We start from the raw sequence: 13,408 nt of genomic DNA, 5'->3' as shown, positions 1-13,408 counted from the left end.
GAACTGCGCAAGTCGAATTAATTGAAGAGACACACCAAACAGGGTCCAAGTTTAACTTGTTTACTGAAGAGCTGGTTGAGTTTACATGTGTGGTTCTATAACAAATTATACAAGAGAAATAAACATTAATATCCACATATATATATATATTCTACAACATAAACATTTAAATAATTAACAGTATGCATGCTGCATACAACATTCATATTAATAAAGTACTATTGGACAATGTTAAATACTTATTCTGAACATCGCCACAAGGCGGCGCTAAAAGCGCGTAAATACCGTGACTGGGCATGACATATGCATGTGATAAACAGCTGATCACCATGTGATAATAATCATTTCCAAATTAAAGCATTCAACAATAAAATAATGTCCAATACATAAACGTTTACCTCAAATAACACATAGAAACTCTAAACATACTAAATAGAAAGAATAATTCAGTCAGAATGATACGAATCGACTACTGTTTAGACTATTGAATATAAACTACTAGTTTCTTGGTATCAACAGGAAATATTTGGAAATATAAACTTACTTGACATGCACGCACACAGCAACTCCATATAAACTTCACTGAATCATAATCAAACTACTATAAATGAACTACAATGAAGCCGCCCGAACTTAACACTCTCACATGTGTTGCATCTTCTCTCTAACGCTGTTTCCGCTTCAGCCCAAGTGACGCTATAGTAACCTCGTACACTGTGATTGGTTAGAATCATCCAGGCCATTTAAGGGCATCCGGGCCTTTTGTACAACCTACTTAGAAGTTTAATTAATTGGGTGGATTTCTTTAAGAAGAACCGGACCTAGAGCTCTGAACCTCACTCTCTAAAATTCTCATTGGTTGAACAGATGCCTACGTCACCAACTGTTGCACACTAGTTCACGCCCACAGGCGCGCGCACATAACGGTGGCGTGCAGAGTGCTGAGTATGAAGCGGATCTGTGAAACATTCGCTTAACAAAAAAAAAAAAACAAAAAAAAAAAAAAAAAACATATCCATTATCTTAAAATAACATCACATTTTCGGACTTGTTATGTGACATTTTGAGACTCGAAAATGATTGGCACGTTTGTTTTGCTCGTTTTGTTGTGTCTAGTTGGTAAGTTACAAATCTGTTTTTCATAACAATGTTTGGCCTATCACAAAATAGTTACATAATACACACAATACTAGGCCTACTTCTTATGGTAAGAAGATTTACATTATTTAAATATTTAAAGGGGTGGTTCGGGATTTTTGACATCGGACCTCATTTTTAAGTCAGCCTGGTTGTTATTCATCAGTGGAGACATTATTTTTTTTTTATTATCCAGTCCTTATATTTGGATAGTTAGCCGATGCTAGGCTAGCGCGAGTCAATGGTATATGTTAGCCAGCCATTAAAAACCGTTTTACCCACTCCACAGTGCACCAAACGCAAATCAATTATAACACTAGACTATCGATGTATGTCCGTTGAGAGAATAATGTTAGAAATCAAACTTACCTTTCATCTCAATGATCCCAAAGGAACTAGTTTCTCAGCAGCTGCGGAATTTTACTTTGCTCCGGTTAGTAATGCGGCAAAAAGTAAACACAGAACAGAAGCGCACTGTAATCAGTGTACCAGCGGCAGGTAAATACACTTGCGTCATGTGTGTACCGGCTCACTCGGTTGCCTAGGTAATCAATATCACTCCGCTGCTGCTGTAGACAAGGCTTATGATTACAGGGAACAAATTATAACTAATGCAATGTGATGAAAGGTAAGTTTGATTTCTAACATTATTCTCTCAACGGACATATACATCGATAGTCAAGTGTTATAATTGATTTGCGTTTGGTGCACTGTGGAGTGGGTAAAACGGTTTTTAATGGCTGGCTAACATATACCATTGACTCGCGCTAGCCTAGCATCGGCTAACTATCCAAATATAAGGACTGGATAATTAAAAAAAAAAAAATGTCTCCACTGATGAATAACAACCAGGCTGACTTAAAAATGAGGTCCGATGTCAAAAATCCCGAACCACCCCTTTAAGCCGTGTAATCTCGATCTGCAGGTGTTTTTCAGGTTGAATCACATGAAGTTCAGTCAGTAGGCTAATGCTGGGAGACTCTGTCACTCTGGACTCGAATGTTTCTGAAGTACAGTTGACGGATGAGATCGAATGGAGGTTTGACACCAGTCGCATAGCTTACACAATTAACTTGGGCAATCCAAAGTATTATGATGAGAGATTCAAAGACAGACTGAAGCTGGAGAGAAACGGATCTCTCACCATCAACGACAGCAGAACCACTGACAGTGGAGTCAATAAATTTAGGACCATTATCAATAACAAGGAGTTAATAAAGACGTTCAGTGTTACTGTTTACGGTAGGTGTAGTATAATTAATATAGCCTAATGTTCATTTCATATTGTAAATGACAAAATCGTTCTCAAAATTATCAATTTTTCAAGATGTTTTTTTATATTGGACATTAGGCCTACATATACTTTTCAGGCTGTAGCCTACTCCTGTACGGCTAAACAATTGTTTAAATCCAATTGTTATACACGAAGGTGATATTCATTATTTGACCACCAGATGGCCACAACGTACACCGTATTGAAAAGCTTCGCGTAATGAACCCTTTACGACACAGTCATTCATTTGTCTCGCTTGGAGACACAAGGGGCTTTCACACTGGAGGAACGTTTTTTAAATTCCTATAACTATTGGCGGAAGTTCCCGCATTTTGGCATGGTAGTCGCACAGCAGAAACTGGGTATACAGTATCCAGATGCAGACCCGCAGCACCAGCCTCAGACCGGAAGCATGACGAATGTCACATTAATAATCAGGCGCAAGGCGGTAGTGCAGCTTCAATCAACAGGCAATTTTTTTTATTCGATAATTCAACATACATATATAAAAAGATAGCTATAACAGACCTTCAGTGCAGTAGTACCCACAAAGAAACAATTACAAAAAAATAATAATAATAACCAACGGTGAGATGTCTTTATTTCTGTCAAGATGTGGTGAACTAATTTATGAATTAGGTGTTTATCTGCTTAAAATCGGCATTATGTATCTTTTATTGTTTGTAACAATTGTTTTATTGTTGCCGTTTGATGAGTAATCAATCAAACGGCATTGCAAAGTAAAGTAGAATTAGGATTAGGCGTAACTAACCCAAACAATAATATTTCTTTAATTTCTGTAATTTTTCTGTCATGATAAAAATAGCCTATTAAATCGACACACTTAGTTCTCATTTTATTGATCAGGGAACACAGAAGCTCAACCGAACCTGCTTGACACGCGAGAACAATCTACATCTGGATTACCTTCATACTACACAAATTCATAGTATATAGAACATACTTTTTTAGTGGTTGTGAAGTAATTACTTATTCAAAGTACTCAAGAGAGTATGCCATGTCGGTCGCAGCCACGTTCTTGTGGACTTAAAAATGGCTGCCGTGTGTCCGTTAAGTCCATGAGACCGTAAGGTGTCTCATTTGTCATTTTAGGCTTCAGAAGGGTGTTCGCGAGCGCCCCCTTAGCGGTCGATATGTGCCCTCAATGCACACTTTTGTGTATTAGCTGATGTGTGCGTTGATGAATAAAAGCCTAAATTCAATCTGAAAGCAATTGTGTCTTATTTAAAAGTATTGTCATTAAATATTGTAGATATCAATCCATTTAAAATGTGTACATAGCTCATCTAATAAAACAAAAATGACGTGTGTAATTAGCGCAATACTCTATTAAGACACTATAAGCACACCTCACTTCCACTAGTCTGAAACGTAATTCAGCGCTGATGAAGGATGAAGGATGAAGATCTGCTGTTTTGTGAGGCTCCAGGAACCCCTGCATTTATTTTTGTTATTTCATGTTTTGCAGCTCCTATACCCATTCCTGTGATCTTCAGTGACACTTCAAAATGTTCTTTATCGGCTGAAAGATCATCAAGGATCGTCCTGTGTTCAGTGTTGAATGTGAGTGACGTGACTCTCTCCTGGTACAAAGGAACCAGTTTATTGTCCAGCATCAGTGTGTCTGATCTCAGCATCCGTCTCTTTCTTCCTCTGGAGGTGGAATATCAGGATAACAACACTTACAGATGTGTGGTGAACAATCCTCTCAGCAACCAGACCAAACACGTCTGCATTACCGATCTCTGTCAGTTGTGTTCAGGTACGTTAGCAGTGATGTTATTTATTTACTCAACCAATCTCTGTCACAGTAGGCCTACATTAGTATTATATTAGTGTATATTTACTAAAAAAAAATATTTTTCTGTGCTTAAGTTCTCTCTTCAGATGAAGTCCATTATTGTGGAGGGACTGATGCTGTGATCCGATTGGTCGTCACTGCTCTGGTGGGCGTGGCCGCTGCGGCTGCTTTCATTGTGCTGGTTTATGACATCAGATTAAGAAGAGTTGAACAAGAGAGACATCAGACCCACAGTGCTGGATCTGATACTTCTTTTTGATTCTTGATGATTTTTTATTATTATTATTTTAAAATTTTGCACTTTTCGTGACTTTTTGCATGATGACAAAAATAAAAAAGAATGGATGCAGTGTTTTTTAAATGCTATGTTTAAAATACCAAAATTGAAATAGAACTATAAGCATGCTGTGCTTAATATAAAATACTGATTTCAGATTTTTGTGTATGATTTTTTTTTTGCACCTAATTTGTAATTTTGTTTTCTCTTTGGTCAAATAGGAAATTATGTTCACCTGCAGCTCTATAGCTTTCACCATCATTGTCATCATCACTGTCATTCGTCATTGTCATCTGTTAGTCACCGTCTGCACTACATTTCCCAGCATCCTCCTTGGCCCACACCTGCACGTCCTTCGCCATTACCCGTACCTGCCAGTCATCTCGTCATCATCAATCATTGTCTTCAGCTGTTGTCATCATTGTTCATCTGTATTTAAGTTCTCTTCATGTCCTGTGTCATTGATGGTTATTGTTTGTTCCTTGCATGCTGTCTCACCTAATGGTTGTATTCTGAGTTACTTATTAAAAGAATCTTTGTTACTTTTCTATATTCATCGTTTTCATTGGATCTGTACCGTGACAATAGCTCTACTGGAACCGTACAGAGAAGTTAAACTTGATTTTAAAACAGACATTGATGAGAACCTGTCCCAACTTGGTGGGCGAGTTTGTTTACCCACTTTGAAGAAAAAAAAATACGCCCTTGTTGTTGTCTATTATGGTATATCACTGCTTTTGATTGTCTTTTAGTTAATTATGAACAAATGAAATTTTGTGAATTTAAAATGTAAGTGTTTAAATAAGATTACATTTTAGGAAGAAGCTGAAGACTATACATTTTTAAATACAGTAAAAGTAAGTAGGGCCCACAATCCCCTAAACTGGGACCTCATACATTCCACTGGGATTATAAGCAACATGATGTATCAGTTCATGTTCAGTCAGTTTAGTCACTTCATGAGCTTCATCTGCAAGACAAGCAAATCTGAGGTCTGAGTAAAAAAACTCTGACTGATGCAGTAGTTAAAATACTAAATGTAGTTTCAGATGTTCTTAAGTGATAAGACAGAACCATACAACAAATAAATAATAAAAATGCACAACACTGTTATTCCCCAAGGGGAAAAAAATTATATCAATATGTTTTCATTCACCCTCAAAGAAGAATGCAGAATGTCATGAAGAAGTGATGAATTAAATACTAGTAGGGAATAAACAGAAAGTCTGAACTTTAAAATCTCACTTAATACATGTTAACAACATTAAGGGTCAGTTTGTGTCTGCTGAGAGACTGTCAAACATCTACAGGATGTGGTCTGGAACTCAAAGGGACAACAATATATGAAATGAGACGTGAAAATAACAACACAAACAAAGAATTATTGTGTAGTGTTGACACTGATGAGATAAACGTCCCAGCCAACATTCCCATGTTCCCTGCAGGAAAACTCAAATGGGGCCCAGAGAAATGTGTCCATTGGCTCCACATGGGCCATGTATGTTAGACCATAGGGACACATGATGGGTCCACAGTGGGCTCTAATTGAAGCCCTTTCAGATGTTCATTATATGGGCTCACTTGGGTCCCAAATGGGTGCTAGCTGTTAGCTGAGGTAGTTCGGCTGCCTTCATTAAGTTTGTTAATTCTTGAGTCTGACGTTACTGAATTCCAACATTTTTCAAGATTATCCAATTATATAAAAGCAACAGTAACACTTGGTTAATATAAAATGAAATATACATATCTTATCTTGATAGAGAGTTTATATCCCTTGACACGCAGCTGATAGTGTTCAAGTGTGAGTGAGGGGCGACCATTTTTTTTTTTTCTCAAATGAGAAAGCGGGATTGGAGGGACGGCACACACTAATCATTTTGGCTCGTGGGGAAGGTGATGCAACTTCTTTCCTTTTGAGCACTTTTTTTGTAGACAGGCCTACATAAATAAAAAGAAATTAGTCAAGGGCCATGAATTACTATTATATAAAATTATTATATCCTCCTGGGACCCAAGAATAGACTTTTGTCCACTGTAGTGGACATTTTATTTTAGTGAATTTCTCTGACATCATACATGTCATATGACACAACCTGGGTGTCCTGTAAAGAGCACATTCAGGACTTTTCAGAGATACCAAATGTTTGGAGGTTTCACCATGAAAACAACTTCTCCTTGGTCTTTAAAAATGTCTGACATTAATTTAGTGATCAAATGTAGCATTCTTATGGAAATATGATAATATATTGTAATTATAATTTAAATTGGACTACTTTTCAAATTGTATTTCATAAAACAACATCTCAGGAAAATGTTAAGGGGTTTCAAATAAAAAAATAATTTCTGTTACAGAACAGGGCATTGATTTCATACGTGTCCACTGTAGAGGACATCAGGACTTAAATCATGTTTATCAGGCATTTTGTGAGACACAACAAGTGAATATGGAAATAAATTATACATCAATATTCCTATGAAATATTAGATATTATTATTAAAATGTTGCAAATTATTACTCCAATTATTACACTTCTTTTTTCATTAAATTTTGCTCCAAGAACACATTAATGTGCAAATTAGATACAGTGTAAAGATACATTGCATTGAATGGGAATATTAATTTATGGCCATTTTACCCACATATTGCATATTAAGTAAAATGGTGTATCAATTAATTCCGTTATTTCTTTCATAACATAGTTGAGAATAATCTTTATACACATTTTGGTTGAAAAAATCCTGAAACCCTAAAATGTATTGGTGATTGAAAAAACAATCCCATTGTTTTTGCCTATACATATAATTTCATGTCATTTTATTTTTTAAACAACTTAGTCCTGGCGTCCACTACAGAGGACATAGCATAACGTATGAATAAAATATTTTTTTTTTTAAATGTTTTTTTTTACCATTTGTTTATTGTGCTCTAAACAGTGTGATGACATGGAAAAAAACTAAATTCAAAAAACTTTTTTTTTCTGGGTCTCAGGAGGATATAATCATATAAAACAAATGAAATACTTAAAGATGCAATAGGTGATCTGGGTAATGTTAACTTTAGTCTGCAAGCATTGAAAGCATATGTCCAAAGCCACACCTCCTCCAAAACACATGAACGCGCTCAGACCAGAAGAGAGGCGACCAGAGACAACGTTGTTGAATTACATCATGTGTCATTCACCGGTGAGAAAACTTTACAGTAGTACAGTGAGTAACAGGACTACAATAATGAACATAAACAACTGTTTGCCGGCCATTCTCACTCTGTCTGTACACTACAGTGTACGTGAACGCGCTGATAACGTATGATGTCTGTGTGAACAGGCTGTGCAGTGTGCAAACACACGTTGACTGACAGGGAACACATTCCGACCGAATGAAATGATTGAACAAACATTAATGGTCCTACACCTTCAAACGATATTTATTTATAAAAATACGTTTAGAACGCTTTACATAGTGATTGCTATCAGGATATGAGGAGACTTTCAACCAGAATAAAAAAATTATAATTCTGTAGAGAATCACCTATTGCACCTTTAAAATGTAATCAATTTAATCAACTGGTTGAACATGTTTTATACAATATTGACACTTACCCATTATGGTATTGATTGGTTGGATTCTGAAATCCACTGTTCTTCAGTGATCATATCAAATGATTTGAATGACATCTTCATGCTTCTGAGATTTACTAATTATAAAGTTACATGTGAGAAAAGCACCGAACACCTGTTAAAAACCTATTTACTCTTCTAGTTGACCCTGACAGCCGAGGTCACTGGGGTCACTCAGGCCTGTTACCTATGCATCAATTCTTAGTTAAAACATTTGATTTACTTTTCATCTTAGCTGTGTGTGTGTGTGTGTGTGTGTGTGTGTGTGTGTGTGTGTGTGTGTGTGTGTGTGTGTGTGTGTGTGTGTGTGTGTGTGTGTGTGTGTGTGTGTGTGTGTGTGTGTGTGTGTGTTACAGGATGTTCTGAGGTGAGCTACTGTCACACAGGGGAGGTAAAATGACCATCTGTCCTCCAGATAATCGATGGAGATATTCTTCTGACTCACAGCCCATATGTGGAAATGTTGATTATGTAACTATATGTATGTAACTACATGATTATGTAGTTCAGTGACCTGTGTGAGAGTATAGTTGCTGCTGTATTAAGTGTGTACGGCCGAGTGGCCTATGAACTCCTTGAGTGTTGAAGCTGACTATTGCTGATGAAACTGCAAACTATTCTTTAGTAAAAAAGTTCTTCAATTGATGCATCTCTTGACTCCTGGTCTTCATTCATCATATCTGGTCCTACATTTATTTATTTATTTGTATTTCTTGTATTATTTAGATCAGTGTTATAGTCTGATGCCAGTCAGATCCCATTTAGTTTAAGGGATCTTTTTTTGCAGTTTAACAAATGAGCAACTTCATGTTAAAAAATGTTGTATAATCTTAATCTTTCTTTTTGCCTTGGCCGGTTTACAAACGCGTCACATAAAATTTCTAGTAAATTGCGGTAATCGTCAACTATAAAGATGTGGAAATAAAGCGTAACTGGGTAATGGGCTCCTACACTCATGACATATCTTAAGTGTTTTGAAAGTAGTTTCTTCTCCATCTCTCAGACTATTTTGACAGATACACATTGACACTGCACGCTCACTAAAAGCCCATAGGGTGAGGTGTTTAAAGATGTGATTGGGCCAGCCCAGTGTCAATCAAGAAAAGAACCAATGGGCCGCTGGTTAATATTGGTTTACATACATACTGTATATGGGTCATTCTATTAGGGGTACATTTCATGTCAGCCAAAAAGTCAGGAAATCAGTATTCTTTTTTTGATCAATAAACTAAGTGGTTGAATAATATATGCCCTTAATGTGCTAAATTAATTATTTGGCAAGCTTATGCTCTAATGACTTTTAAATATGTTAATGAAAATTTTAATTTGATTCATTATTTTGTCAACTGTGTTACATGAATGAAGTACCACATGTTTGATAACACATTTGTTTGAAGTTTTTTTGAGTCTATTCACCAGAGTTTTTGAGAGTTACTGTATCTCTCTAACTGATTTGTAAATATGAATTTAGGGCTTCATAATGGCCGTTGTTAGCCTGGCAAGCCAGACCTACATCAAGATGTTTGGTCTGGAAACTCACCATAGACACGGCTCAATCCGAGGGGGCGGGATAAACGGCTGTCTTTCAAATTCCCTCTGCACGCAATAGGACAGCGCTTCAACCAACCAGAGCGTTTTCCCAACAGCGGAGCTAGTGATAGATTCAACTTTTGCCATATCTGGCCGGCAAAACGACGAACACATCTTCCTTTTTTTAAGAATGACTTAAGTGCCGTTCTTTGCTCTTTTCTCAAAGAAAAACTTAACTCCAAAGCCGGTTCGAAAGGCTGTTCTCCAGCAGTAGCCGTCATTCTTTGTTTTCAAGTGGCAGGTAACCGTCGCAGGGGTTCCGGGCAAGATGGCGTGTTGATTAGTCACTCGCTTTAGAGTCGGAAGAAAAATTGTCCCAAATTTTGATTACGTGCTTATTAAAGACACTCTAATATAAAAAATTCCAGCTAGACTGAATTTTAAAGACGGGGTCAGTGAAAGAAAGCCAGCAGCGATGAGTGTTAAGGAAGCAAAGACTCAAGAGCAATCTGATCACGATTACACTATGGAAGTTAGCACAATCAGCAAAAGAAAAGACAATGTTCCAACAACTCCGAGCAAGATTCCAGCCGGGAAGAAGTGCAAAACTTCTTTAAAAGAAGCTGAGGTTTCTAACTTGGCTATATTGGAAGCCATTCAAAGTTTGGAAAAGAACTTTAATGAGCAACTGTCGCAACTTCGAGAGCAAGCTAAACAAACGAGCACCATGGTTGCCAGCCTTGCTAAAGCTGTGCAATTCAATGCAGAAGAAGTTAAGGAATGCAAAGGGAAAATCAATGAGCTGGAAAGATGCAACGATCGTCTGTCCAAAGAAAATGTCGAGCTTAAAGAAAGAATTCGAGAGCAGGAGAGATACAAGATGAGATGGTGTCTGAAATTGAGAGGTTTATCGGAAAGAAAAGACGAAAACGTTAGAGCAGACGTCATTCAACTCTTCAGTGAGATCGCCCCCGACATGGAACGGCAGCAGCTCGAAGAAGCAGTCGACATTGTTCACAGAGTCGGTCGTAAAGAAGATAACAGGAGTAGACACGTAGTTGTCTTATTTGTGCGGAGATTTGTCAAGGAGGAGTTGTGGCGTCGATGCAAAGATTCCCGGGTGTGCAGAGAGAAAGGCGTCCGTCTCGCCGAGATGCTACCGCGAGAGGACAGGGAGGCAAGGGAGAAACTGTGGCCGCAGATTGAGCAGGCTCGTCGGGATGGAAAGCGTGCTTATTTCCGTGGGCCGCACGGATACATTGAGGGTCGACGAATTGGTTAATCGTAGAAAGGTTTGATCTACTTACACTAGATGGAAAAGAAGTGTGTTAAAAGGACAAGGGACTCTTTTTGTATTTGCGAAAAAGCGTAAATAAGCTTTTGTAACAGGTACAGAAAGTGTACTGTTAAATGTATGTATAGTTATTAGAATTCTCACAAAATTGTTCGTTTACATGCACCTGATATGACTGCCTAAGTGAAATGAGTACCTTTCCCTTTAATTGATGTGATGTCATGAGTCAATACAATTTCCTGTTCTGTCCCCTCCTCTTCCTCTTTGCTTTGGTGATGCACTGAGAGGTGAGGTTATTTTGGGCTCTGATAATCTTTTTTAATCCTAATTTTAATTGTTGCTTTTATGCCTATATTTTCACTCTAATTTATGTGTATAATATTATTTTATCTATCTGTGTGGTTATTTTTGTCATTTCATCCCATTTAAAGTATATTTTTGCATCTGGGCCTAAAAGTGAAATGAGAGCACATGTGACGAGTTTACATCACATTTGTTTTATAGAGATAAAGCGAGGGCGAATCTCACTAAGAGGCTGATTATATGTGTTTTATATCAGGAATAAAAGATCGGTGAAACTGCGAATGCTGTCTTGTTCTTCTCATACCACCCAAAACACAACGCAGACAACAGACCAGTTACACTTTGAAACAAGTTCTTACAAGTTTTTTTGTTTGTTTTGTTTTTCTCTCGTTTTAGTTATCTTCATTATCTCTAGCAATGTTCAATTGTTCAGTCACGTTTGCTTCGTTAAATGCGAGGGGTCTAAAAGATTTGGTTAAACGAAAGGCATTATTTTTATTTTGCAAAGGGCGAAAACCACAATGTCTATTATTACAAGAAACTCATTCTTCACTAGAGGATGTTAAGTTTTGGTCGAACCAATGGGGGGACCGAATATTGTTTAGTCATGGGACTAACAAGTCTGCTGGTGTTGCAGTTTGCTTTAATAGGTTTCCAGGTGATATAATTGCATACAGGACAGATAGTCAAGGGCACTGGCTGGTGGTGGTCTTGAAAATGGATGGTTATTTTTTCATATTAACTAATGTATATGGTCATAGAACGTTTACCCAAAATAAACACATGCTTGAAGATGTTGGAAAAACTTTATCAGAGCTTAAAACAATTTATCCAACAGATTTTATTATAATGGGAGGTGACTGGAATATGGCACCTGATGAATGGGAAGATAGATGGCCCACTAAATTTGATAGTCACCACTTTAATCATATAATTGGGGATTTTATGAATAATAACCATCTAATAGACATTTGGAGAAGTTTAAATTCAGGAGTTAAACAATACTCCTGGTTTAAACCGAATAACACATGTAAATCCAGGATTGACTACTGGCTCGTTGATCAATCGCTTAAAGATTTTGTCTCAGATATCTTGATTTCCAAAGCCCCACTAACGGATCATTGCATTGTAGAAATTAAATTAAATCCAGTTGATAAAATAAAGAAAAATAAAGGTTACTGGAAATTTAACTCCGGTCTGTTAAAAAATAAAGATTATTGCACAAAGATAAAAGAATTAATAATTGAAATTGAAAATAATGAGAATATAGAGAGTTTTTGCAATAAATGGGAATTTGTAAAGTATAGAATTCGAGAATGTTCCATTAAGGTTAGCAAGGAGATTGCCAAAGAAAAAAGAAAAGAAGAAATGAATTTGTTTCAGGAAATTAGTAAATGCTGTGAAAAGACAGAATTAAACAGTGAAGATAGAAGAAAATTATTGATATTGCAAACTAAATTAGACGATATGTTTAGCAAAAGAGCTCAAGGTGCTTATGTGAGATCACGAGCAAAGTGGATAGAGGAAGGAGAAAAGAACACCTCTTATTTTTGTAATTTAGAGAAGAGAAGACAGGAAAGCAAGGCAATATCATGTTTACTGATAAATGAAGTTGAGTGTAAGGACAATAAAACCATGGAAAATGCAGTGTTTACATTTTATAAGAATCTTTACACCTCTGCATATTCCAAAATAGATTCTTCCAATTTTTTTAATGAAATTAAGGACTTCATACCCAAGATTGATGTTTCGTTTAGAGAATTCTGTGAATCTGATTTAACAATAGAAGAACTGGATGGCGTAAGCATGAAATTGTCTTTAAATAAATCTCCAGGTACCGACGGGCTCACTGCTGAATTTTATCGATTTTTTTGGAAAGAAGTCAGACATTTATTATTTAAGGCAATTCAAGAATGCATAGAGAAGAATGAATTAATGACAAGCATGAAGCAAGGTCTAATAATACTTATTCCTAAACATGGCAAAGACAAAAGAATTTTAGATAATTTAAGACCGATTACACTTCTTAACATTGATTATAAGTTATTATCCGGAATCATTGCAGCTAGAATGAAAAGAGGCCTTCCTCAGATAATAAATGAAACTCAGTCTGGCTTCCTTGCTGGAAGATCTATACATAATAACATACGGTTGG

General features: G+C 36.7%; 2 protein-coding genes across 3 annotated transcripts in view; one reads left to right on the top strand and one right to left on the bottom strand.

Moving 5' to 3' along the window:
• Positions 1–13,408, bottom strand: part of LOC309475595 (uncharacterized protein) — a 374,444-nt gene that overhangs the window by 303,497 nt on the left and 57,539 nt on the right. The window lies entirely within an intron of this gene.
• The window catches only part of LOC309475659 (CD48 antigen-like), a 50,664-nt gene continuing 38,186 nt past the window's right edge, over positions 931–13,408 (top strand). Inside the window, exons 1-2 of one of the 2 annotated variants that reach the window (XM_082138564.1) lie at positions 931–1,119; positions 2,063–2,379. In XM_082138564.1, the coding sequence (XP_081994690.1) occupies positions 2,106–2,379 (274 nt within the window). In that variant the 5' untranslated portion in view covers positions 931–1,119; positions 2,063–2,105. The remainder of the gene's footprint in view (positions 1,120–2,062; positions 2,380–13,408) is intronic. The other variant, XM_082138562.1, reaches the window with a different exon arrangement.

This window comes from Leuciscus leuciscus, assembly GCF_965113295.1.
Source record: "Leuciscus leuciscus genome assembly, chromosome: 15".
In the NCBI taxonomy this organism is placed as follows: Eukaryota; Metazoa; Chordata; class Actinopteri; order Cypriniformes; family Leuciscidae; genus Leuciscus; species Leuciscus leuciscus.
Note: the sequence above shows the minus strand (reverse complement) of the source record. Positions and strands in the feature narration are given on the sequence as shown.